Source organism: Mustela putorius, unplaced genomic scaffold (genome assembly GCF_011764305.1).
Source record: "Mustela putorius furo isolate JIRA1106 unplaced genomic scaffold, ASM1176430v1.1 tig00004035_pilon_pilon_pilon, whole genome shotgun sequence".
NCBI lineage: Eukaryota > Metazoa > Chordata > Mammalia > Carnivora > Mustelidae > Mustela > Mustela putorius.
In genome coordinates, this window is record NW_025422171.1 from 824,067 (window position 1) to 851,357 (window position 27,291).

At 35.0% G+C, this 27,291-nt stretch overlaps 1 protein-coding gene across 1 annotated transcript in view; it reads left to right on the top strand.

Moving 5' to 3' along the window:
- Positions 1 to 27,291, top strand: part of RNF17 (ring finger protein 17) — a 174,596-nt gene that overhangs the window by 46,336 nt on the left and 100,969 nt on the right. Inside the window, exons 8-15 of the mRNA XM_004778233.3 lie at positions 787 to 863; positions 1,206 to 1,280; positions 5,230 to 5,537; positions 7,869 to 8,027; positions 11,212 to 11,401; positions 12,271 to 12,439; positions 15,004 to 15,194; positions 16,661 to 16,802. Coding sequence (XP_004778290.1) covers positions 787 to 863; positions 1,206 to 1,280; positions 5,230 to 5,537; positions 7,869 to 8,027; positions 11,212 to 11,401; positions 12,271 to 12,439; positions 15,004 to 15,194; positions 16,661 to 16,802 — 1,311 coding nt within the window. The remainder of the gene's footprint in view (positions 1 to 786; positions 864 to 1,205; positions 1,281 to 5,229; positions 5,538 to 7,868; positions 8,028 to 11,211; positions 11,402 to 12,270; positions 12,440 to 15,003; positions 15,195 to 16,660; positions 16,803 to 27,291) is intronic.

Below are 27,291 nucleotides of genomic sequence, written 5' to 3' on the forward strand. Positions count from 1 at the left end.
ATGGCCTTTTCCCATAGATAATCAGGTGTTTGGACTGAATTGAAGTATAAAATAGAAGGCATTTGTTTACCTGCCTCCAAAATCTCTAAGTGAAGGGAGAGGAATTTGCCATCGTCTTAACATGGTCAGACCTCTCTCTAGCCATGGTTCTGAAAACAGTCATATCCTGTGTATTACAAATGGGCCATTAGGAGGTGTAAAAAACTGTAAGATTTGGTATTCATCTGGGATACCTGGGTGGCTCAGTCAGTTCAGTGTCTCCCTTTGGCTTAGGTCATGTTCCCACGGTCCTAGGATTGAGCCCACATTGGCCTCCTTGCTCAGCAGGGAGCCTGCTTCTCCCTCTGCCTGCTGCTCTCCCTGCTTGTGTGTGTGCACATGTGCAATCTCTCTAACAAATAAATAAAATCTTAAGAAAAAATGATTTGGTATTCACCCTACTTAGATTTTTCAAGGAGATAAGGCAAAAAGACATTGGAGGATAGCAATGCAGATGCAAAGTGAGTATGATCAGAATTTTCTCTGCTTACATAGCTATATCCCATTTGTTAACTAGTATCTTTTGTTATCTATTAATTTATATCTCTAAAAGATTTTAAATTTCTTTAGGGGATAAATCTTAAATACTTGCTTGCATCTATTCCTTTGGGTGCCTAAAATTAAATCTTAAACACATTAATTAGTGAGATGCTTAAAGGCTGTAGTTTTCCTTGTAAAATCTTTGTGTCAGTAATACTTATTTTTAAAATTCACCTCTGAGTAACACTTCTTCTCTTTTGATTCTAGATTATCCGTACTTTGAAATTAACATTTGAGAGTGAATTGTTACAAGTTAGTTCTCTAAAACTGAGGAACTCTCCCAAGTAAGTAAGTTATAATTCAGGAGAACCTAAAGATTAAGTATAAAAATGTGTTAGAGCCTAAATGTATTAAATAACAAGAAATTATAAATTGAAAATTTGTGTCACAGATGTTTCCCAAATTAGCAAACATGTAAAATAAGAGTAATTTATGATAAATTAAAAAAATAAGTTGTCTTGAGGTTTTTTAATGTCAGCAACTGACTTTCAAAGAAAGTAATGAAGTTATATTAGAGCACTTAAAATGTTCTTTCCGAGTTTTTAATGTTAGCAACTGACTTTTATTTAGAGAAAGTAATACACTGGTATTAGAACATTTACTTGTATGCTAATGTTTTATTTTAGGTTGAATATGAATTGCAATGAGATCATCTGTATGTTCAACAATATGGGAAAGATTGAATTTGAGGACTTAACAAAGTAAGTATAAGAATGGCGACATGGGGGTGCCTAGGTGACACAGTAAATTAAGCATCCAACTCTTGGTTTTGTCTCAGTTCCTGATCTCGAGATTGCAGAATCAAGCCCCAAACTGGGCTCTACACTCAGGGCAGAGTCTGCTTAAGATTCTCTTTGCCTCTCCTCTCTGCACACATGCTCCCTCCCTCTCAAATAAATAAATAAATCTTTTTAAAAAATGACAACATGCCATTAATTTCTGAGAAGGTATAAGAGAAAAATTACCCAAGAGACAGGAAAATTGATGTGTAGTGTATAGTATGTGTGATTTCAAATACTATAAAATAATATAAAGGGCAAAGGTTTCTATCAGTTAAATTCTAATTAATTTAAAAGTGAAAAGACCTAGAAGGGGTCAGTATTAAATGATATATGTGCGAAAGTTATCTTTGAGATTCATTCATTCAGCCAGCATTGAACACTGATTTTTGTGCTAGGAACCATTATCATAAACACAGATATATGTCAGAGAAGTTACAATAAGTAACTATGCTGGTAGTATATGCAGAATTTAGTGGAGATGCAAAAGAAGTGAGCAGTCAATTCTTTTGGGAATAACAGGACACTTGGAAAAAGGAGAATTTTATTTTATCTATGAAAAATGAGTAGCAATTATGAAGGGGGCTAAAAGAGAGGCAGTGAGATAATGTGCTACATTCAGGGAATTGCTTATATAATTCTACTTGGCAAAGGATACATATAGGCTAAATCCTAAAGACTTTGTATGCTGTGTAGCAGCATTTGAACTTTATTTTTTAGATGCATATTATCCATTGTGGTAGCTACTAACCACATGTGCCCATTTAAATTTAAGCATAATTAATAAAAACAAAATTAAAGGAAAAATTGGAAGGGTTCCTGGCTGGCTCAGTCAGTAAAAAGCAGGTGACTCTTGATCTCAGGGTCATGAGTTTGAGCCCCACATTGGGTATAGAGATTACTTTAAAAAAAAGGAAAAATTGGATTCTTCAATTGTACTAGCCACATTCAAAGTGTTCAGTATCTACATATGGTTTTTAGCTACCATATTAGACAGTGGCCCACATTTTCACTATTGCAGAAAGTTGTATTAGACAGCACAGCTGTAGACAGTAGAAACCACTAAAAGATTTTCAACATGAAAATAAAAATAATTAGGTTACATTTAAAAAAGATAACTTTGGTGGCCATTTAGAGGATTATTTGTAAGAGTATGAGGCTAGAGGCTGAAGGATTAGTTGGGCTGTTGTATCAATAGTCTCAGCAAATGATGAGAAACCAAACATAGGTAATAGCACAGGAGAGCAGTAGATAGAACAAATGCTAAATAGGGAAAATTGATAAAGCTTATTAATTGAACATTATGAATGAGGAGAAAGGAAGCATCCTCAATGATTTACAGGTCTGGCTTTGGTGGTTAAGTTGATTAATTATGGTATTATTTACCAAGATTGGGAATGCAAAGAGAAAATTTAGGAGTGGAGAAATAGTGTTGAGTTATTGTTGTTTACCAGATATCTGGGGAGAAATGTACAGAGAGCAATTAGCTGTATGGACTAAAACTAAAGAAGAGGTCTTAGACTTGATTCTGGGTTTAGAAGTAGTCAGAATATAGATGGTTTAGAAACCCCCCAAAAAGAAAGTAAGTTCATTCACTTTGTAGGTGGTATGTCTCCAGGGGAAATCATCCCCCAGGAAGCATCCACAGTCGTTATCAGAGTTTGGTCCACAGTCTTAAAAGTCAGAAACAGGCATGAAGAGATGTGCTGCAACTCAGGTAAACTCCTATAAGCCAGGTTTACAAAATTGAACACCAGGATTCCAGTTTAGATAGAATGCCAGACTATTAACTTACAGACAAATATAATTGCCACATGGACTGGAATACTTGTGTTGGCATTCTTTTCCAGCATCTGAACAGGCCTAAGAAATCAAATTATGAGAAATTACTTTGTTTGCAGTGTTGTTTACAATAAAGGAAATAAGGTTAATCAAATAGCTTAATAGCATTAGGCCTAGATAGTACATTCCTAGTATGTCTTTTACTACCAGGGGAAAGTCCCTTGTCAGAGCACTAGAGTACCAGTCCTTTGGCTCAAGTCATTTTTCCCCAGATATGGAGCCCTGTGCCATTATTTGTCTTTGTGACTTGACTTTTGCACTTCCATGGATAATCCTCAGCCTTCCCAATGAATACATTCTTTTAGATATTTTAATGACATGAATATGATCACTATTGAATATTTTTAATGTCAAAAACTATTCTTTCCCTTTGAGACTCTGCATTGATCTTGTCTTGATTTAAAGTTAATTCAGAGTAGTCTTAAATTTTTTCCTAGTTCGAAGGGAATGTATCATTACAATCTGCTTCTACTTATTACAGGTGGCAATTAAACAACAGATTTGCCTATTAAGAACAGGTATTGATGTAAATCAATGACAGTGCCCTAGAAAAATATTAAATTTTAAGACCAAGAAAGAGTAACCTGCAAAACAAAACAAAACTGAGAAGGAATAGGTGGAGTTTGAAAAACAAACAGGAGAAAGTAGTGTTCTAGAAGTCAGTGGAGTTTATGAGACTAGAGTCAGTTGACAGTGTTAAATGTCCCAGGTCAAATGAAAATTGTTATTAAAAAAAAAAAAAACATCTAGTTTGCAAAGTCAGGTACATATATGTATCCTCACAAGGTGTTTGAATTCAACATGTATTTTATTTTTGTTCAAAGCATACCTTTTTTTGGAAGAGACCAATAATATGTGTCATTGCTGAATCTAATTGGCTTTGTTGGTTCTTACTTCTAAAATGCTTCTTAAATGATGATCTGCGATGAAGTTAAATCTATAATGGGTTAATGAAAAGACAAGCTTTTTGAGACTTAGTCTCATTTCTTTGATAGAATTTCTGTACTTGTAGATGGATAGCCTAAATCTATGTGGATATGTGAAGAAGACTTTTAAAAAATGAAGTAAACCACATAAATTAACTGTGGGCTAATGGCTATTGAATAATACCCAAAGGATTCAGACTAATGGTGATTTTTAGGCCAGGTGATTGCTCAGGATTATACCCTTTACTATTTCCTATACTTTATTTTTAGGCCAGTGCGTTAAAAAAGAAATAATCATAACAATTTAAAATCAAACAGCTAAGCCAAATCAAAATTATTTCTTTTGAAAATCCGTATCCACTGTTCTTTAGGACTAGAAGATTGTGTCATGACTATATCATGTTTCTTCAGCTTCTCATTGATGATACCTCTTGTTGACCTTTTAAAACCCTTAGGCTTGCTTAGGGCTGGAAATGAGCAAAAGTTTCTTTCTGGGTAATGGAAATGTTCTAAAATTAGATTATAGTGATGGCTTCACAACTGCAATTTAGTAAAAATTATTGAATTTTATGCTGTGTAAATTACACATCAGTAAAACTATTTGGAACACCTGGGTGGCACAGTCCCAGATGAGTGTCCAATGCTTGGTTTTGGCTCAGGTCATGATCTCAGGATTCTGAGATCAAGCCACATGTTGGGCTCCACATTCAGCATTAAGTCTGCTTGAGAGTCTCTCTCCTTCTCCCTCTGTCCCTCCCACTCATTCTCTCTCTCTCTTTCTTTCAAATAAATCTTTAACAAATATAAAGCTATTTAAAAAATGCTTCTGAGACACCTATATAAAACCTTAGCTCTTTATATGTCTCACAATATTAACTGTCATGTAGGAAGGAAATCGTTTGAAGGTAGATATAAAAAATTTATGAAACAGCTTAAAGTAGCCATATGCCTATCTATTTTTTTCTCCAAATTTTTATTTAAATTCCAGTTAAATGGCAGTGTGCTATCGGGTTCTGGTGTAGAATTTAGTGATTCGTCACTCATATACAGTATCAAATGCTCATCAAAAGTGCCCTCCTTAATACCTTCTATTTTTTAAACAGATGTGATCCCCAAGAAAATGAAATGGGACAGACTGTTCAAAAGAAATACAGTCATAAAAAAGAATTTTCTTGTTATGATACATACGCATTTCAAGAAAAGAAAAAGGTTGACATGTCTATTCTAAGTAATGAAACCTCATCACCTTTTTTCCATCGGGAAGCCAGTGATGTGCATTTAGAAGCAAAAGACTTCCAGCCAGAGAAAGAGGTTGTTGCAACACCATTCCCTAAAACCATTGCAGTTCTGCCTCAAATAGGATCTAGCCCTGATGTGATAATTGAAGAAATTATTGAAGAAAACCTGGAAAGTGAGTGAAAATTCAAAAGCAAGGAAACAATATGTCTGTAATTAGAAACAAATTGGTCCCTGTACTCAACAAGAACACTGTTTTCTTATACCTCATTATGAGTTAACACCTGTTGGTTCCTCACCCCTACTTTCACATTTTCTAAAGTTAGGAAATTTTTTTTTATTTTTAGTGCAATAATCTAACCTCTGAGATGTAAATTTGATATTTGGTTAATTGAGGTATTTGACTTTCTGGTGTTCCACACATAAACTGTATAAAAGACAAAAATACAAATAAGAGAAAAAAATACAAATAAGAGAAGTATTTGTAGAGCAGTCTCATGGCTTTGTCCTTAAATTTAAGAGCAAATCTTTTATTAAAAAAAATAATGGATTTTCTTAAATCTTCATTCTGAGAGATAGTCTGTTATAAAATAAGTTGACATGAATATAATAGCATCTGCTTTGTAACATTTTAACGTATCATAATAGTTTGATTAGATTTACATGCTGGTATTCTCCCCATGAACTACTATTGTGAAGTTAGTATACTACCAGTCTTTAAGACCATTTTCAAGTTCAGTTTTTGCTCTATTCTGCCCTCCACTTCCCAATCTGTTTCATTGGCTGATTCTCCAGAACTTTTGAACGCAAAAAAAAAAAAATACATTTTTGTTTGTTTCCATTGTATTATTATTGCTGATATCTCAGTGATTAAGAAACCTATCATGACTATATCTACTGATAAAAAGTAGTCTTATCATTCCAGTATTTTGCCAATTTAAGTACAGCTTTTTAATTTTTTTTTTAAGATTTTATTCATTTATTTGACAGAGATCACAAGTAGGCAGAGAGGCAGGTGGGGGGTGGAGGGGAGAGGTGAAGCAGGCTCCCTGCTGAGCAGAGAGCCTGATTTGGGGCTGGATCCCAGGACCCTGGGATCATGACCTGAGCCAAAGGCAGAGGCTTGAACCCACTGAGCTGTACTTGAGGGGCGCCTCAAGTACAGCTTTTTAAGCAATAGTGTGCCATTGTCAACCTAATAAAACTAGTACTTTATTTCCTATTTTGATGAAACATGCTTCACAGATTATCTTGTGGGAACACCTAGAGATCCAAAAAAACCTTTTCAGAAAAAATCATCTTTCCCTTTCGGATCAAAAGCAAGTACTTTAACAACTCTGAACTTGATGTTGTGGAGTTTGCTTTATGTAAAGTAATCTAATGTAGTGTGAAGGTAGTGAGTTAAATGAATTTTACTGTTAACTAAAGCTTCTTCCTTTTAATGTTAAAAATTTTAGCTGTTACTGGCAAAAATATTTCTGAAATCTGTAACACTTCTCTCAACTGCCTCCGTACTTACACATACTAATTTCTTTACTCCATCCTCAATATAGGTATTCTTTTTGATCTGTATCAGACAGTTAAAATGATCCATTTGTTCAGTTTTTATCATCTGTATTTACTGTCTCCAATTCCACACTTCCCTATTCTTTGTGTTTTAAACATTTTTACTAAATAAAACATCTACATTGTTAAAAAATCATATATTAAAATACTGTGAAATTTTCCCCTAACCTGTCCATTTCATTCAGTCTCTCCCTCCCTTCTAGAGTTTCTTTGCTTATACATATATATAATTCTTCTGTTTTTGTACATGAAACATAGCATACCATGTACACTGTCCTGTTCTTTTAATTCCTTTTTTAACATTTATTCTGGACATCTTTTCATTAGCTGCATTTGGCTTCATTGCTGCTATATACAAATATTTTTCTCTTTTATTCTACCCTCACCACCCCTGCAAACTCCACCAAAACACACACATCTTCCCCTAAATGATGCTCAGTACATTCGCTTTGCACATTTTTTTCACTTCTCTAGCCAGATAAGATTGGTATTTAGAGTGTCTATGGGCTTATTCTTGGTTTTTTGGGTATAGTAGAAACAGGAGTTTTTGTGATATGCAAGAGACCTACTTATGAATAGAGTTCTGGGTTCTAAAATGTTCATAAATAAATTCTGATGTTTTGTTATAATGCAGTACAGTTACAGCATATCTTGACTTTAGAATCTAATTATCACATGAACTGCAATTCCACTTAACATACTTGGCAAGTAAAATAAAATATTTGCAGTTCAGGTTGCTAAAGAATTTAATGTTGAAAGTGGGATATCTATTTGTTTTAGTGGTCTGGTTACTATTTTGGGTGTGGACTCTTATGGGGCCTAAGTATTCTAGAGTTTTCAGTGCCACAAGACACTTAATATTCTTTTAGAGGATATTGCATTCAGTTTTTATTAATTCTTTCCTATGATTTATTAATGTGGTTTTAATATTCTTATGTAGGTTCTCCAGAGCTAGTTTTTGTAAGTCATGTAATACATCCTTGCCACTTTTATATCCGGAAATATTCACAAATTAAAGATGCAACAGTATTGGAAAAGAAGGTGAATCAGTTTTGCAATAAGAGTTTACACCTTGATCCTTCAGACATTTTGGAACTAGGTAATCAAATCTTATTCCAAGCTAAAGTATTAAGTTCATTTAAATATTATAATATTAAATATTATAGTATTTGGCCAACCCACATAGACCTTTTATAATACGGATTTGTGCTCCAAGCATAAAAGTTTTATAATTATATAATGTAATTTTATTTAGGTAAGTTAGGTAAATATTGACTGCTGATAAGGTATATACAAAAACTATCATTATGGAGTAAAAGTAGTTATTTTTTAAATTACAAAACCCTTCACAGGTTCCTTGTCTCCAGGGAAAACTGGCCCATAAGATGATTCCTTATAGTACAACTACAGTCCCTTGCTGTCCCACATGTGAATATTGAGGATGTCATTAAGCACTTAAATGAGGTGCTCATTAAACTCACAACGGTGTTATCTATTTCCTAGGGCCACTCAGAGAGTAGTTGGTAAACTTAATCAGTCTATCTTAATTCTAAGGGTATGTGTAATTTGCCATAATTTAGGCTTTTTTTTACAAATATTTTCTTTATAACTCATTGACTAAATTTGATTATACTCTGTAATAAGGTAAATGATTTGTAATGATTTGTAATGTAATGTAAATGATAATGTAATGATTTGATTTATTAACATGGTGAGAAAACTGTTTTCTCTTTTTTTTTACAAATTAATTTATTTATTTTCAGAAATACAGTATTCATTATTTTTTCACCACACCCAGTACTCCATGCAATCCGTGCTCTCCGTAATACCCACCACCCGGTACCCCAACCTCCCACCCCCCCCGCCACTTCAGACCTCTCAGATTGTTTTTCAGAGTCCATAGTCTCTCATGGTTCACCTCCCGAAAACTGTTCTCTTAATAGCAATCAATGCCTGTACATAATACCAAAAATTATTATGTGTTTAAGGTTATGTAGGCGTTCTTTAAGAATGTGATTAACTCATCAGAAAGGATGAATACCCAACTTTTGTAGCAATGTGGACGGGACTGGAAGAGATTATGCTGAGTGAAATAAGTCAAGCAGAGAGAGTCAGTTATCATATGGTTTCACTTATTTGTGGAGCATAACAAATAGCACGGAAGACATGGGGAGTTAGAGAGGAGAAGGGAGTTGGGGAAAATTGGAAGAGGAGGTGAATCATGAGAGACTATGGACTCTGAAAAACAATCTGAGGGGTTTGAAGTGGCAGGGGGGTGGGAGGTTGGGGTACCAGGTGGAAGGTATTATAGAGGGCACGGATTGCATGGAGCACTGGGTGTGGTAAAAAAAAAATAATGAGTACTGTTATGGTGAAAATTAAAAAAAAAATACCCATAAAAAAATGTGATTAACTCTTAGCTCATTTGTGTGGCTTATCAGAATATCCAAAATCTAGGTTTATCATACACTTCTGACAAAAACTGATGGTAATCTTAAACTTTAGAGAACATTAAATTATGAGTATCTAAGAAAAGAGAAGTATAGTATTAAACATTTATGGCTACAAATATTTCTCTTAAAGTTTAATACATGCCCAAAAGAGTTCAACTTAGATTGAGAAAATGTTCTAAAAAAGTCACAGTCATCCTTTGTTTTAAATTAAGGATAATTATTGGGACGCCTGGGTGGCTCAGTTGGTTGGGCAGCTGCCTTCGGCTCAGGTCATGATCCCAGCGTCCTGGGATCGAGTCCCACATCGGGCTCCTTGCTCCGCAGGGAGCCTGCTTCTCCCTCTGACTCTGCCTTCCACTGTGTCTGCCTGTGCTCGCTCTCGCTCGCTCGCTCTCTCTCTCTGACAAATAAATAAATCTTTAAAAAAAAATTAAGGATAATTATTGTTTCAGGTAAATAAATTTACATGACTTGAATACTCATTTATATTTTAAGAAAGTGACAAGGAAAGAACTTTAAGATGCTTTAAGAGGATGTTCTCTTGTTCCCTTTTCCTACCTGTGCTCTTCATTATAAAGAACAAATGTCTTCAATAGGCTTTTATCTTACCTATTGTGAAAAAGAATGGTTTCATAGCATATAGTTTAAAACTCAGAATATTGGTTATGTGGTATATCAACACAAGAGAAAGGTTGATGACAATCTTTAGGCCAGATAAACATTTTCATAGAAATAAAAGTTAAAAGGTTACCCTAATGTGCCTCTCAGCTATCCTGTTTTAATTAGCATATACAGAGGGGATTTATACAGCAGCCCTCTGTGTATAATGAGTGGTGAGATCTATCAATTTATCTCTGATAGGTAGCTTAGTTTTGAAGAGGATGGGCTCTAAGACTGCCTTTGCTTACCTGTGTGATGGAAGCCCTATCTCTCTAGGGTTGTTGTGGGAGTAAGTAAATTCAAACACAAAATACTGAGAACATCACTGAGCTCATAGGAGGCATTCAAATTCGGGCTTCTTTCTTCCTTGACCTTTTTTTCCCGAATTAATTTGTAATTCATCTGATCTCTCTGCTGCTAGGTCCTTGGTTCATCTTCCCCTTCTCTGAACCCCATTGTTTATTAATTTAATTTTGGCATGTCAAATATTGCCTTTCATTGTTTCTTTACTTTGATTCCTCTTTATCAAGAGGAGGTAATTGTTTCTTCCTTTATGCTACCAAAGGATTTTATAAATTTCAGGATGTATATGTCTATATATGTATGTGTATGTATACATGGGGTAGAATGTCTTTATTGTTGTAAGTACATTTAATTGCCTATCTCTTTTCCTTTCTTGAGCTTTATTTATTTTTTTTTATTTGACAGAAAGAGCAAGATTTCAAGTAGGCAGAGAGGCAGGCAGAGAGAGTGGGGGAAGCAGGCTCCCTGCTGAGCAGAGAGCCCAATGCAGGACTTGATCCCAGGGCCCTGAGATCATGACCTGAGCCAAAGGCAGAGGCTTAACCCACTGCGTCACCCAGGTGCCCCCTTTCTTGAGCTTCTTTATTGCAGGATAGTCTCATTCATCTTTGTTATAGTTCATAAAATATAGGTCCTCAATAAGAGACTGGCAACTTTGCATTTACCTCCCAGCTACCTATGTAATAGGAGCTATCACAATATACCACCTTTATATTTTTCATAGCACTCGACATGTACTAAGTCATCAGGAAATAAATTAATTAAAATTTCTTAGTGGTGGAACTAATATACATGTTCATAAATTAGAGCTAATTAGGTATTTTTCTCAATAAACACTGATAATGATTTGTCTTCCTTATTATTTAGGTGCAAGAATATTTGTCAACAGTATTGAAAATGGAATGTGGTGTCGAGGAACTATCACTGAATTAATTCCAATAGAAAGTGAACATGTTAGAAAACTTTGTAGTCCAACCAAATTCTCAGTCCATGAAGTTGCACTAATACAAATATTCATGGTAGATTTTGGAAATTCTGAAGTCCTAATTGTTTCAGGGTATGGTATTACATGTTCCTGGCCTGTCTGGAAACTTTGGTTATCTGGCGGGGTTGGGGGTGGGGGTGAAATACTGAAGAATAAAGGAAGTTGGGAAAGACTAGAAAGGGGTAATTTATCATTTTTTACTTCTAAGGCATATACTTTTTATTTTGTTCTCTTATTTGTTTTACTGACTACTAAATTAGTAAAGTATTATCATTTATCAGTGTTACTACATGAGGAGCTTGAAAAGGACTAGGTTTTTTTCTGTTATTTAGGAAAAGGAGCTTTTTGATGTATCCAAACTGAAGTACTTTTCTGTGTTTATTCGAAAGAGGGAATGATGCACAAAAATATTTCTTTTAAATAAAGTATTACAGTTAGCTGCAGGATGATTGAGTAGAATTTTAAATCAGATTTCTATAATTATTAAAGCTAACACTAGGTACTCAAAAATATTTCCCTCAGTCTTCTAGGAAAATAAAACAACAATAATAATAAATTTAAAAAATAAAACTGAAATATTTCTGTAGTAAGGACCAGTGTTAACTATATAGAAAGGTTATTATTTAATGGTCCTAGCTTAATAAATAAATAGTTTTCTGTTTGGAGGCATCATTATCATTATCCCCTTTAAGTCTAAACTTGAACAAATGAAGACAAAGTCAGATAAAGTCAGCTGAGATTTTATTTTATAGATAAAAGTACTGTCTGTGCTTATAAAATATGGATTAAATCTATGTAGTAGGAAAGTATGAATTAGAATACAACTTTTTATAAGATTTAGCTTAAATAAAGTATCCTTAGAAATGCATATCTTTTACGGAGGGAAAGCAAGTTTGGGTTTCAAGTATTATTTTCAATAAATATTACCTGAATTCTTTTAGGGTTGGTGATACCCATGCAAGATCAGAACACATTGCTGAGCAGCATATAGTACTAAATGACTTATGCCTAGTTCTAAGGAAGTCTGAACCATATATTGAAGGGCTGCTGAAAGACATCCACCCACTAGCACTGCCATGCTCATTGAAGGACATTGTTCCACAGAATTCAGTAAGTGAAACTTAAATTATTTCTTCTTTTGGGGGCTAAATGTCTCAATTTTAGCTATGTATTGCCAGTTAGATTGCAAAGTGTAGGTTCAAGGCACCAATTCTTTTGGTAAGTGCATTTTGTATAATAAATTATCAGTGCCAGTAAAAAAGGAAATGAACTTCAGTTTCCATAATTAGAAGCATTCTTAATGGGAATTTGAGTTGAATAAACATATACAAATGGGGGCTTAAGTGGGTACGAGAAGAATAAATGAAAGAAGATGGGATTGGGAGGGAGACAAACCATAAGTGACTCTTAATCTCACAAAACAAACTGAGGGTTGCTGGGGGGAGGGGGTTTGGGAGAAGGGGGTGGTATTATGGACATTGGGGAGGGTATGTGCTTTGGTGAGTGCTGTGAAGTGTGTAAACCTGGTGATTCACAGACCTGTACCCCTGGGGATAAAAATATATCTTTATAAAAAATAAAAAATTATATTAAAAAAAACATATGCAAATGAATAAACATATACTTGAAATGAATCCAAATAAACCACTAAATTTGAGTCACATATGGAGAGAAAAATAAATTTTAAAATGGTCTGGCATGTGTTTCTATAAATTTCTTCACTATTTTCATGACACTTTGTTCATTAGTTGTGTTCTGCTTTGTATTGTTTATGAATATCTATTCCCCAGCAAGCCTTAAATACTCTTACAAGACAGGAAATGTGTGTAAGAATATATGTTAAATGGTTATTTTATGAAGGCTTTGAAAGTAGGAATCTGTGTCTCTACCTATCATTCCCAGTATTCCCAGTGCTTAGCAGATTACATAGCACATAAAAGGCATTTGTCAGATATTTGAAAGAATGAGTAAATGAAAAAAAAATGTAAAAGGAAACGTAAGTATTAGCTGTTTTCCCCAAAATGGTAAAACTGGTTTAAATTTGGCTTTTATACTTCTTTGCATTTTCTGAATAAACTTTATAATCTTTAGAAAGAGGTTTTATTTTTTGTTTTTAAGCAACCTGTAGCTTTTAAAAAGTTTGAGTATAGTTGACACACACTGTTACATTAGTCTCAGGTATACAGCATAGTGACTAACCAACTCTGCTGGAGATATCACAATTCCAGATTTCAAAATATACTACAAAACCAAAGTAGAAACAAAAACAAAAACAGTATGATACTGGTACAAAAATAGACTTACAGATCAATGGAACAGAATAGAGAGCCCAGAAATAAAACCATGCTTATATAATCAATTAATCTATGACAGTGGAGGCAAGGATATACAACGGGAAAAGACCATCTCTTCAATAAATGGTGCTGGGAAATCTGGACAGCTACATTGCAGAAGAATATAACTGGAACACTTGATTATACCATGTGCAAAAAGAAACCCAAAAAGAAATGTGAGACCTGAAACCATGAAAGTCCTAGATAAAACATAGATAGTAATCTCTCTGACATCAGCCTTAGCAATATTTTTCTAGATATGTCTCCTCAGGCAAAGGAAATAAAAGCAAAAATAAAATATTTGGGAATACACCAAAATAAAAAACTTTTGCTCAATGAAGGAAATCCTCAATAAAACAAAAGGCAACCTACGGAATGAGAGAAGATAATTACAAAAGGTATATCTGATAAGGGGTTAATATTCAAAATATATAAAGAACTTAACACCAGGAATGTGTAGTTTTAACCCTTGATATTTTCTTTAGGTATGGAAACTTAAAGGTTCAAAGATCAACTTAAAAATTTTTTTTAATGGGTGAATATTTTTCATTATTTAAGTACCATATACTTCATATATTCCCAGTTAAATGATGATTATAAACACCTTGATTACATTACATGGCTTCCAGTATACTTTCAAATTTACCTTTTCTTTTTCGTTATTTGTGAGAGAGAGAGAGAGAAAGCACAAGCAGTGGGGAGAGGAAGAAGCAGACTTCCCGCCAAGCAGGGGCCCCAATGTGGTGCTCAATCCGAGGACCCTGGGATCATGACTTAAGCTGACGCAGACATTTAACCAACTGAGCCACCTAAGCATCCCAAAATTACCTTTTGAATTTGTGTTATTTAAGTGGAAAAATCACATGTTTTATTTTAGAATATTTATATAATGTTATATAATATGTTTTATATATATATATATACACATGTGTATATATATATATATATATACACACATATATATATTCAGAAGCGAAACTAAATTCTAAAATACAACAGCTTAATGGACACCTTGAGACTGTTCATAAACATCAAAGATCTAGGGGCACCTGGCTGGCTCATTTGGTAGAGCATGTGACTCTTGATCTCGGGACATGAATTCAAACCACTGGGCACAAAACTCACTAAAAAATAAATTCATATATTGTACATACATAAACACTGACCTTGGATCTGGCCCTAGGTATTGTTTAGTATCTGTGGTTGAGTCCTTGTGCTCAAGTTTGCAGACTTTGATTGTATTTTGTATTTACAATGAAAAATAAAAGCTAAATCCAGAGCATGGTACCATTAGAGCTAATTGTAGTTATTAAGTACATTGGAATTCTACTTTTTTCACAGGATGAAGGCTGGGGAGAAGAAGCCAAAGTAGAGTTTTTGAAAATGGTAAATAACAAGGCTGTTTTAATGAAAGTTTTTAGAGAAGAAGATGGTGTGCTAATTGTAGATCTGCAGAAACCACCAACAAATAAAATAAGCAGTGATATGCCTGTGTCTCTTAGAGATGCATTAGTTTTTATGGAGTTAGCAAGGTAGGTAACTTATTAAAACAAATACTTTGAGGTATAAATTGTAATAACAGAGTTTACCTTTAAAAACTATGGACTGACTCTAAAGCATAATCTAAGAAGTTAATCCTCAAGAAATTAAAAATAGAACTTCCCTATGACCCTGCAATTGCACTCCTGGGTATTTACTCCAAAGATACAAATGTCGTGAAAAGAAGGGCCATCTGTACCCCTGTGTTTATAGCAGCAATGGCCATCGTCGCCAAACTATGGAAAGAACCAAGATGCCCTTCAATGGACAAATGGATAAGGAAAATGTAGTCCATATACACTATGGAGTATTATGCCTCCATCAGAAAGGATGAATACCCAACTTTTGTAGCAACATGGACAGGACTGGAAGAGATTTTGCTGAGTGAAATAAGTCAAGCAGAGAAAGTCAATTATCATATGGTTTCACTTATTTGTGGAGCATAACAAATATCATGGAGGACAAGGGGTGTTAGAGAGGAGAAGGGAGTTGGGGTAAATTGGAAGGGGAGGTGAATCATGAGAGACTATGGACTCTGAAAAACAATCTGAGGGGTTTGAAGTGGCGGAGGGGGGTGGGAGGTTGGGGTACCAGGTGGTGGGTATTATAGAGGGCACGGATTGCATGGAGCACTGGGTGTGGTGAAAAAATAATGAATACTGTTATGCTGAAAATAAATAAATTAATTTAAAAAATATTGCTACCAGGGCTCTCTAAGTATGGTTATCTGAAAACTGCATTCAAATAATTTAAATAGAAAAATTAAGGTAATTCAAAGGAAACTATTTGTAGATACTGAACATTTTTTTTAGATTCTTGATAATTTCACAAACAGTTCTACTAGGGTTTTAAGAATCATAGTTTAAAGTTCCCGGCTTAAATTTTCCAACCACTGGAATAAGTTCATGATCACCATTCTGTATTTAATGTAGGAATTTAGAATAGATACTTAAAGATACTTCCTCCCCATCACTGATGAACAAAGTAAGATGACTAACGATAGGGATAGTGAAAGATACTGACTTTTTGTCTTGAGTGATGAGATGACTCTGGAAGTGACCCAAGTAGAGCTCATTGTGGAAATATAAAAGTTGCATTAGATCTGGATGGGGTCACAGACACCCCTCAGGTGGCCTTACTGAGTGCTACCACAGTTCATGGTTGTCAGTTCCTCAAAGAGGAGAGATTTTGAGTAGAAGGCACAGATCTGGCTCAAAAATGTCCCAACACAAATTTGAAGGTCAATTATTAATTTTTGAGACTTGACATCTCAAGTTTGACATCTCACTTGGTTTGATAATTGAAGACAATACTAAGAAATGTATTAGAAAAGAAATTGGAAAGAGAATATTCTAGGTAGATTAATTAGTATATGTACAAGGCCTTCAGACCAAGTTGCTAAGAGAAGAGAGACTTTAAGGAAATGGCAGCTTATGCTTTTGATTATGTTTTTAAACAGGTTTAGGTCACAATCGCCAAGAAGCCACTCTGAGAAAAATATGACTTTACACTATCACCCACCTATTTTGCCTAAAGAAATGACAGATGTTTCAGTTATGGTTTGTCATATAAATAGTCCTGCCAATTTCTATCTTCAATTGGTAAGTATTTAGTATTCCTTTGAGACAAAGTAAATTTTTTCAAATTTTAAGTAGAAATGTATAATGGAAATGAGCACCCAAAATGAATTTTAGAGAAAAAAAAACACTGTCAAGCTTCTGTAAGTTTAAGTTTCTTAGCTGCAATTATAAATAAGAAATTCACATGATTCATAGTAAGTTGAAGGAACTCTTCATGCAAATTATGAAATATGGAAGGAAAGGACAGTGAAGGATACCTTAATATATGTGTTTTTTTGCCACCTTAATGATATCTATAGTATAGGAAATCACATAGACCTGACATCAGAATACTAGGCGAAGGTATCTCAGTGTGGTTTTGATTTGTATTTCCCTGATGCCGAGTGGTGTAGAGCATTTTTTCATGCATCTGTTGGCCATTTGGATGTCTTTGGAGAATTGTCTCTTCATGTCTTCTGTCCATTTCTTGATTGGATTATTCTTTGGGTGGTGAGTTTGATAAGGTCTTTATAGATTTTGGATGCTAGCTCTTTATCTGATGTCATTTGAAAATATCTTCTCCCATTCTGTCAGTTGTCTTTTGGTCTTGTTGACTTTTCCCTTTGCTGTGCAAAAGCTTTTTATTTTGATGGGAGTCCCGCTAGTTAGTTTTTGCCTTTGTTTCCCTTGCTTTTGGAGATGTATCTAGCAAGAGTTGTACAGCCAGGGTCAAAGAGGTTGCTGCCTGTGTTCTCCTCTCGGATTTTCATGGATTTCTGTCTCACATTTAGGTCTTGCATCCATTTTGAGTCTATTTTTGTGTGCAATGTAAGGAAATGGTCCAGTTTCCTTCTTTTGCATGTTGCTATCCAATTTTCCCAACATCATTTGTTCAAGAGACTGTCCTTTTCCCATTAGATATTGTTCACTGCTTTGTCAAAGATTAGTTGACCACAGAGTTGAGGGTCCATTTCTGGGTTTTCTATTCTGTTCCATTGATCTATGTGTCTGTTTTTGTGCTAGTACCATACTGTCTTGATGATTACAGCTTTGTAATAGACCATCTCACACCAGTCAGAATGGCTAAAATTTAACAAGTCAGGAAACAACGGATGTTGGCGAGGATGTGGAGGAAGGGGAATCCTCCTACACAGTTGATGGGAATGCTCATGGGGAAGCTGGTGCAGCCACTCTGGAAAACAGTGTTGAGGTTCCTTAAAAAGTTGAAAATAGAGCCGCCCTATGACCCAGCAATTGCACTACTGGGTATTTACCCCAAGGATACAAATGTAGTGACCTGAAGGGGCACCTGCACCCCAATGTTTATGGCAGCAGTGTTCACAATAGCCAAACTATGGAGAGAACGCAAATGTCCATCAACAGATGAATGGATAAAGAAGATAAAGAAGATGGAATATATTCAGACATCAAATAAAATCTTGCCATTTGCAATGATACTAGAGGGTATTTTGCTAAGTGAAATAAATCAATCAAATAAAGACAGGTATCATATGATTTCACTGATATATGGAATTTAAGAACAAAACAGAGAAGCCTAAGAGGAGCATAGGGGGAGAGAGGGAAAAATAAAACGAGATGAAATCAAGGAGACAAGTCATAAGAGACTCTTAATCATAGGAAGGAAACTAAGGATTGCTGGAGGGGATGGCTGTGGGTGGATGGTGTAACTGGGTGATGGACATTAAAGAGGATATGTAATGTAATGAGCACTGGGTATAATAGACTGATGAATCACAGGCCTGTACCTCTGAAACCAATAATATATGTTAATTAATTGAATTTAAATTTTAAAATGATAAAAAATACTGTGAGAAAACCTATTTCTTACAATGGATATCTGAGAATTTACATGTTTATAATGGGTAATTTTCTGAATTTGACACCAAAATTCAGATCAGAGGAATTTCATATTAAATTTTGGATGTGGACTGAGGGGTTTGTTTAGATAGCTACTAACAGGGGCGCCTGAGTGGCTCAGTGGGTTAAAGCCTCTGCCTTCGGCTCAGGTCATGATCCCAAGGAATAGAGCCCCATATCAGGCTCCCAACTCAGTGAGGAGCCTGCTTCACCCGCTCCCCGCCTGCTTCTTTGCCTACTTGTGATCTCTGTGTCAAGTAAATAAAATCTTAAAAAAAAAAAATAGCTACTAACAGTCAGTTCACCCTTATCGATCTCTTTGTGTCTGTACTTTGTATGAATTAACTCTTTCTAAAGGCCATAATGAGTGAATAATTCATTAATCTTCACAACAATCCTATGAGAAAGATACTAGTAATTTCACTTAGATTTGGAGACTCTAACCAAAGGGATAAAGCAACTTGCCTGAGGTCACACAGCTACAGAAGGGAAGAGCCAAGATTGAACTGGGCAATATAACCAACCTCATTCAGAGGCGGTCATCTTAACCATTGCACCACTCTATAAGTGATCCACTAAGTTGTGGAAGTCTGCTTATTTAGCACTAAGTAAAGACATGCATATTTCTTTCAGTGATTTTTTTTTACTTTTATTTTAAGTGTAGTAAAAAATATATAAATATACCATTTTAGCCATTAAATGTACACTTCAGTACCATTAAGTACACTCAGTGTTGAATATCCACGGCTGCTATTCATCTCTAGAACTGTTTCATCATCCCAAACATCTCTGTAACCATTAAAGAACTCCCCATTTTTCCTTCCCCTGTTCCCCAGCCTCTCATAATCTGCCCTACTTTCTTTTTCTGTTAATTTATTCTAGGTACCTCTTAAGTAGAATCAGAGAATATTTTTCCTTTTGTGTCTGTCTTATTTCACTTAGTGTAATAGTTGTATGTCACAGCGTGTATCAGAATTTCATTCTTTTTCATGACTAGTATTTACTTGTATGTGTATACTGTGTTTTATTTACCATTCATTTGCTGATGGATACTTGGATTGTTTCAACATTTTGGCTATTGTGAATAATGCTTCTATAAGTATGAGGGTACAACTATCCATTTGGGTCTCTGCTTTCAATTTCTTTATATATCTAGCTCTGGATAATATTATAATTCTGTTTAACTTTCTGAAGAGCTACCAAACTGTTTTCCACAGTGCCACACCATTTTGTATTTCCATTAGTATTGTTGAATACATTTTTTCTTATATGTATTTATTAGTCATTTATAAAATTCCTTTGGAGAAAGACCTATTCCAGTCCTTTCACCAATTTTAAATTGGATTATTTTGTTGTAGGCATTCTTTATACATTAGGAATATCAATTCTTTATCAGATATATAATTTTCAGATATTTTCTCCCATTCTGTGGGTTGCCTTTTCACTCTCTTGATAGCATTCTTTGATCCACAGAAGTTTTTAACTTGATAAAGTCTAGTTTATTTTTTTCTTTTGTTGCCTGTGCTTTTGAGTCATACCCAAGAAATTATTATTGAATCTAACATTGCGAAAGTTTTCCCCTGTGTTTTCTTTTAAGAGTTTTATAGTTTTAGCTCTTACACCTAGGTCTTTGATTCATTTAGAGTTAATTTTTATATATGGTATAAAAGAAGAGTCCAGTTTCATTCTTTATCATGTGAATGTCCACTTTTCTCTGCACAATTTGTTGAAAAGATGGTCTTTTCCCCATTGAATGGTCTGGGCATGTTTGTCAATATTCAGTTAACCATATATGTAGAGGTTTATATCTGGGATATCTATTTATTCCATTGGTCTGTCTGTCCTTCTATCAGTGGCACACTGTTTTGATTACTGTAGCTTTGTAGCAAGTTTTGAAATCAGGATTTGTGATCCCTCCAACTTTGTTCTTTTTCAAGTTTGTTTTGGCAGTTTGGGGTCCCCTGAGATTTCATATGACTTTGAGAATGGGCTTTTCCTTTTCTTTTTTTTTTTTAAAGATTTTATTTATTTATTTGACAGACAGGGATCACAAGTAGGCAGAGAAGCAGGCAGAGAGAGGGGGAAGCAGGCTCTCCGTGGAGCAGAGAGCCTGACGGGCTTGATCATGACTTGAGCCGAAGGCAGAGGCTTTAACCCACTGAGCCACCCAGGCGCCCCTATTTTGTATTTTATATCAATATTTTACTCTTTATTATTTTCTTCCTTATGCTAATTTGGGTTCATTTTGCTTATTTTGCTTTTTTATTTCCTTAAGTCTTATAGCTACTTATGATCATTCTTTTCTTTTCACTGTATGCATTTACAAGCTATAAAGTTCCCTTTTAACACTACTTTTGTTTCATCCCATGAGTTTCTTGTGAATTTTTCAGTTTTGTCTTAATTTCTAGTCTCCTTCCATTGTGATTAGGAAAGATACTTTGTATGTTTTCAGTGTTTTAAAATTTACCGCGGATTGTTTTGTAGCCTAACATATCGTCTATCCTGAGAATGTTCCATGTGCACTTGAGAAAAAAATGTTTATTCTGCTCTTGGTTTGAATGTTCTATTTCTGTAACTTGTAACTGGTTTGTACTATTGTTCAAGTAATCTTTTTTCTTCCTGATGTTCCTCGTAGTTCTGTTTTTGAAAATGGAGCACTGAAGTCTCCTTTTATTGAAGAACTATGTCCCTTTGATTCTGTCAATGCTTGCCTGATATATTTTGGGGTGCTGATATTTGGTGCATATGTATTTGTAATTGTTATGTCTTACTGGTGAATTGACTCTCTTACCAATGTATAATGTCATTCTTTGTTTCTTGTAATATTATCTGACTTAAAGTCTTTTTATCCTAAGTCTAATAAGTCTAATTTAAAGTATAATTTAGCCATTCCAGCTCTCTGTTGGTTGCTGTTTGCTTGGAATACATTTTTCACTTTCAACCTGTGTATGTTTTGAGATCTAAAGTGAGTATCTTATACACAGCATATTGTTGGGCCATTTAAAAAATCCATTCTTCCAATTGTACCTTTTAATTGGAGCTTTTAATCCATTTAAAGTACTATGAGGGCTGCCTGGGTAGCTCAGTCAGTTAGGCATCTGCTCAGGTCATGATACCTGGACCCTGGGATTGGCCTTATATCAGGCTGCTCCTTGCTCAGCAGGGAGCCTGTTTCTCCTTCCTCTGCCTGATGCTCCCCCTGCTTGTACTCTGTATCTCTCTCAAATGAATAAATCTTTTTAAAAAGTAAAATAAAAATAAAGTAGCTATTAATCATCAGGGCTTCCACCATTTTATTATTTTCTATGTATCTTATAGCTTTTTTGTCTCATTTCCTCTATTAATTCCCTCTTTTGTGTTTGTGTTTTTTTGTAATGTCATTTTTTAATATTTTTGAAAGACATTGTCATAAAAAAATAACAAAATTTACCATCTAACAGTTTAAATTTTTGAATGTACAGTTCAGTAGTGTTAACTATATTCACATTGTTTTGCAGCAGATCTGTAGAACTTTTCATCTTGTAGAACTGAAACTTTACAGCTCTTGAACAGTCACTCTCCATTTTGCCCACCCCTAACTACTGACAACCATAATTCTATGAATTTCACTATTTTGATACTTCTTATAAATGGAATCATACAGTGTTTGTCTTTGTGTGGCTGGCTTACTTCATTAGTATAATGCCCTCAAGGTTCATTCATATCGTGCAAGAAGATTTCCTTCTTTAAGGTTATTATTCCATTGTATGTATATTTCAAATTTTATTAGTCCATTCATCCATCAGTGGACATTTGGTTTGCTTCTACCTCTTGACTGTTGGGAATAATGCTGCAGGGAACATGGGTGTGCAAATATTGTAGTTTCATCTTTTGATTACCTTATTTCCTTTTGTGTATATATAAATCTTTTTGTCATTACCATAGGGATTACATATATCCTAAAGTTGTAACAATTAATATAAATTTATATCAACTTTTAATTACACAAAAAAATCCTGTGAAACTTCATTCCCCTCTTACATTATTGATGTCACAAATTAATCTTTATACATTGTATGCTCAGTAACATAGATTTATAATTTTCTGCATTTATCTTTTAAATCCTGTAGAAATAGCTATTATCCTATAAAAATAAATAGAAATAGAAGTGGAGTTGGGGAGACTGGGTAGCTCAGTGGGTTAAAGCCTCTGCCTTTGGCTCAGGTCATGATCCCAGGGTCCTGGGATCAAGCCGCATCAGACTCTCTGCTCAGCAGGAAGCCTGCTTCTCCCCTTCTCTCTCTGCCTGCCTCTCTGCCTACTTATGATCTCTGTCAAATAAATAAGTAAAATCTTAAAAAAATTTTTAAAAAGATAAAGAAATAAAAGTAGAGTTACGAACCAAAATTAAAATAATACTGGCTTTCATATTTGTCCTTGTGTTTACCAGATCTTCATATCTTCATGTGACTATAAAGTTACACTCTATGATCCTTTTAGTTCTACTTTAAGGACTCCTTTTAGGGACAATGAACTCCCTCACCTCTTGTTTCTCTGTGAATGGCTTAATTTCTCCCTCATCTTTGAAGGATAGTTTTGATGGATCTGTAATTCTCAGTTGGTATGTTTTTTTTTTTCAGCACTTTAAATATATTTCCCTGCTGTCTTCTGTCCTCAAATTTTCTTAGGAGAAATCAGCAAGTAATCTTGATAATCCCTCATACAGTACAAGTTGCTTCTCTTTTGCTGCTTTCAAGATTCTTCCTTTGTCTTTATTGTTTGATTATAATGTATTTGAATGTGTTTCTTTAGGTTTATCCTACTTAGGGTTTTGTTGAGTGTATTAGTCTAGAAGTCTAAAATCAAGATTTTGGCAGGGTTCATTCCTTCTGAGATCTTAGAGGTAAAACATATTCCATGTGTGTCCTCTAGATTTTGGTGGTATACGGTATGCTGGCAATCTTTACCATTTGTTGATGTCTGTTTCATCACCACAGTCTCTTCTGCTTTCCTACCTGGCATTTTATCTACTTGTTTATCTCATTTTTTAAATAAGGACACCAGTCAGTCCTGCCCAAGACTTTCTTTTACCTTAGTAACATCTGTAAACCCTAATTTCAAATAAGGTTATACTCTGAGATACTTTGTGGTTAGAACTCCAACATATGTTTTGGGAAGGACGCAGTTTGCAAAGCAGTCTATTCCTACTCTGTCAGAAATTCATGTACTGATGTAGTGAAAAGAAGGGCCATCTGTACCTCCATGTTTATAGCAGCAATGACCACGGTCACCAAACTGTGGAAAGAACCAAGATGCCCTTCAATGGACAGGAAGATGTGGTCCATATATACTATGGAGTATTATGCCTCCAACAAAAAGGATGATACCCAACTTTTGTAGCAACATGGACGGGACTGGAAGAGATTATGCTGAGTGAAATAAGTCAAGCAGAGAGAGTCAATTATCACATGGTTTCACTTATTTGTGGAGCATAACAAATAACATGGAGGACAAGGGGAGATGGAGAGGAGAAGGGAGTTGAGAGAAATTGGATGGGGAGATTAACCATGAGAGACTATGGACTCTGAAAAACAGTATGAGGGTTTTGAAGGGGTAGGGGATGGGAGGTTGGGGAACCAGTCAGTGGGTATTATAGAGGGCACGGATTGCATGGAGCACTGGGTGTGGTGCAAAAACAATGAATACTGTTACGCTGAAAAGAAATTTAAAAATTAAAAAAAATAAATAAAGCAATAGCAGCCAAAACTTCCTCATATTTCAATAAGGATATGATCCACGAATCAAGAAATTCAGTGAACTCCAAGTAATATAAACCCAAGAAAATATACACAAAGACACATCTAACTAAACTACTGCAAGTCAAAAAGAAAATCTTGAAAGCATCAACAAAAACCAAATTCATCATGTACAAATGAATCTGAAAAATATTAATTTCTTAGAAGAAATTAACATCCCAAAAGATAATATAAGACTGTATTCAATGTATTAAGAGAAAAAACTGTCATGTTTGAATTCTGTATATAACAAAATGTTCTTTCAAAATAAGAGATAAATTTAGACATTCACAGATAAACAAAGGCAGAGGGAGCCCACTACCATAGACATGCCTTGTAATAAAAGGGTGCTAGATGATAATTCAAAGACGTACACAAATAAGTTCTTTAGTAATGATGTCTCTAATATCAACAGACATATTCATTATGCTAAATTCACTTGTACTTTAATTATGCTAAATTCACTGAAATTTAGAAAAAAAAAAGAAATTCATGTACTTCCCACATTCAAAATATATCCACCCCATTCCAATCATTACAGTATCACTTCTGAGTCCAAAATCTAATATATAAATATCATCAAATAAAAGTCTCACATCTCATAGTCTAATTCAAGTACAGGTTAAGACTTAGGTATCACTTAAGCTGGAGCAAAATTCTTCTCTATCTCTGAATATGTGAGACCAGACAAATCTAAAGCCTAAAAAATTCTATTAGATTCTTATGACTTGAGAATCTACTTCATTGGCTGGATGCTCCACCCTCCAATCCTACTAGGGTGGTAGTTTTGCCCCCACCACCTCACTTACTGGAATTGAGGTGTTGTCCTCATGCTCTGGAACCCAGAAGGCTGAACCTCCTGGAACAGAGGATGAGACTGTCCTTCCTCTCAGGCCTGTGCCCTCTGGGCTTCTAGTGGCATTGGCAGACAAGACAGCCCCTGAATCACCTTTGGAGTCATTATTCCTTTTTCTTGAAAGATAACACATGTACAGGGCTGATAGCCTGGTCAACTCACTTGCTGCCTATAACATCACACAAATCCCAACAGCCTTCCTTCTTCCTTCTCTGTCCCCTTAAGTTCAAGCTGGTAGTGTTTCTACTGAATTGACTGATTGGATCCACAAGTCACTTGCCCGTGATCTCTTTAGCAGTGTCTAGCCACATCCTTGCTGTCCTCTCTTAAGTATACATTCTCATTGTTTACAATATGGATAGACTGAGAATTTTTTAAATATTTCAAGTTCTGGTTTCTTTATGTCTCTTCTCATGTTTTTTCATAAACAACAAGGAGAAACCAAACTGCACATTCAACATTTTGCTTAGAGATCTCTTCAGCTAAATATTAATGTTCTACTTTCTGTCACCAGAACACAATTCAACCAAGTTCTCTACCACTTTATATCAAGGATTTCCTTTCTTCCAGTTTCCAATAGCATGTTCCTCATTTCTGCCTGAGATCTCACCAGAAGCACCTTTAACATTCATATTTCTACCAGAATTCTTTTCAAGACAATCTGGACTTTTTCATTCACGTACTTCATAACCATTACCTAATTCCAAAGTCACACCCATATTTTAGGTATTTGTTACAGCAACACCCTACTTCTCAAAACCAAAATCTGTATTCATTTCCTAGGGCTGCAATAACAAAGTTACACAGATAAGGTGGCTTAAAGAACATAAATGTATAGTCCCGTAGTTCTGGAATTTAGAAGTGTGAGATCAAGGTGTCAGTAGGGTATGTTCTTTCTTAGGGTTGTGAGTGATAAATTATTCCATTCTTTTATCCTACTTTCTGATGCTTATTTGGAAATTTTGGTGGCCTGTGATTTCTGCTGCATCACCTTAATCTCTGTCTTGATCTTCTCATGGATTCTCCTCTGTTTGCCTCTGTACCAAATCTTTCCCTTTTAATAACATCAGTCATATTGTATTAAGGCCTGTCCTGGGGCACCTGGGTGGCTCAGTGGGTTAAAGCCTCTGCCTTCTGCTAAGGTCATGATCCCAGGGTCCTGGGATCAAACCCCACATTGGGCTCTCTACTCGGCAGGGAGCCTGCTTCCCCCCACCCCCTGCCTGCCTCTCTGCCTATTTGTGATCTCTGTCAGATAAATATATAAAATCTTTAAAAAAAAAAAAAAAGCCCTATCCTAATGACCTCATTTTAACTTGATTATCTGTTAATACTCTGTCTCCAAATAAGGTCACATTCTCATGTTGTGACTCCAACATATCCTGGAGGTACAAGTCAACCCATAACATTGATTCGTGTCCGTCATCAAATATGGGACGTTTTCAGCCATTATATCTTCAGATAATCTTTCTGCTCCTTTTTCCTTCTGGAATTCCCATAATGTATATATTAATATGTATAATGGTGCCCTTGGCCTCTGTTCAAGTCCCTTAGCCTCACTTCCCTTTACACTTTCCTTTCTTATGCTTGTTTCAGATATGCTGATCTTTTCTTATGATCCTTTCTTATGCTTGTTTCAGATATGCTGTTGAATCCCTCTGGTGTATTTTTCACTTCAGTTATTATACTTTTCAGCTCCAGAATTTGTTTGATTCCTTTTTATAATTTCTCTTTGTTGGTATTTTCATCTTGGTTCTTTATTATTTTCCTGGTTTCCTCTAGTTCTTTATCCATGTGTTCCTTTCTTCTTTGAACATATTTAAGACAGTTGTTCTGAAGTTTTTGTTTAGTATGTCCTTTAGCTGGGCTTCTTTGAGGGTGGTTTCTGTTTTGTTTTCATGAATGAGCCATGTTATCTTTTTTCTTTGTATTTCTTCTGATTTTTTTGTTGAAAATTGGACATTTGACTATTAGAATGTGATAACTCTGAAAATAAGATTCCCCACTTCCCTGGGATTTGCTG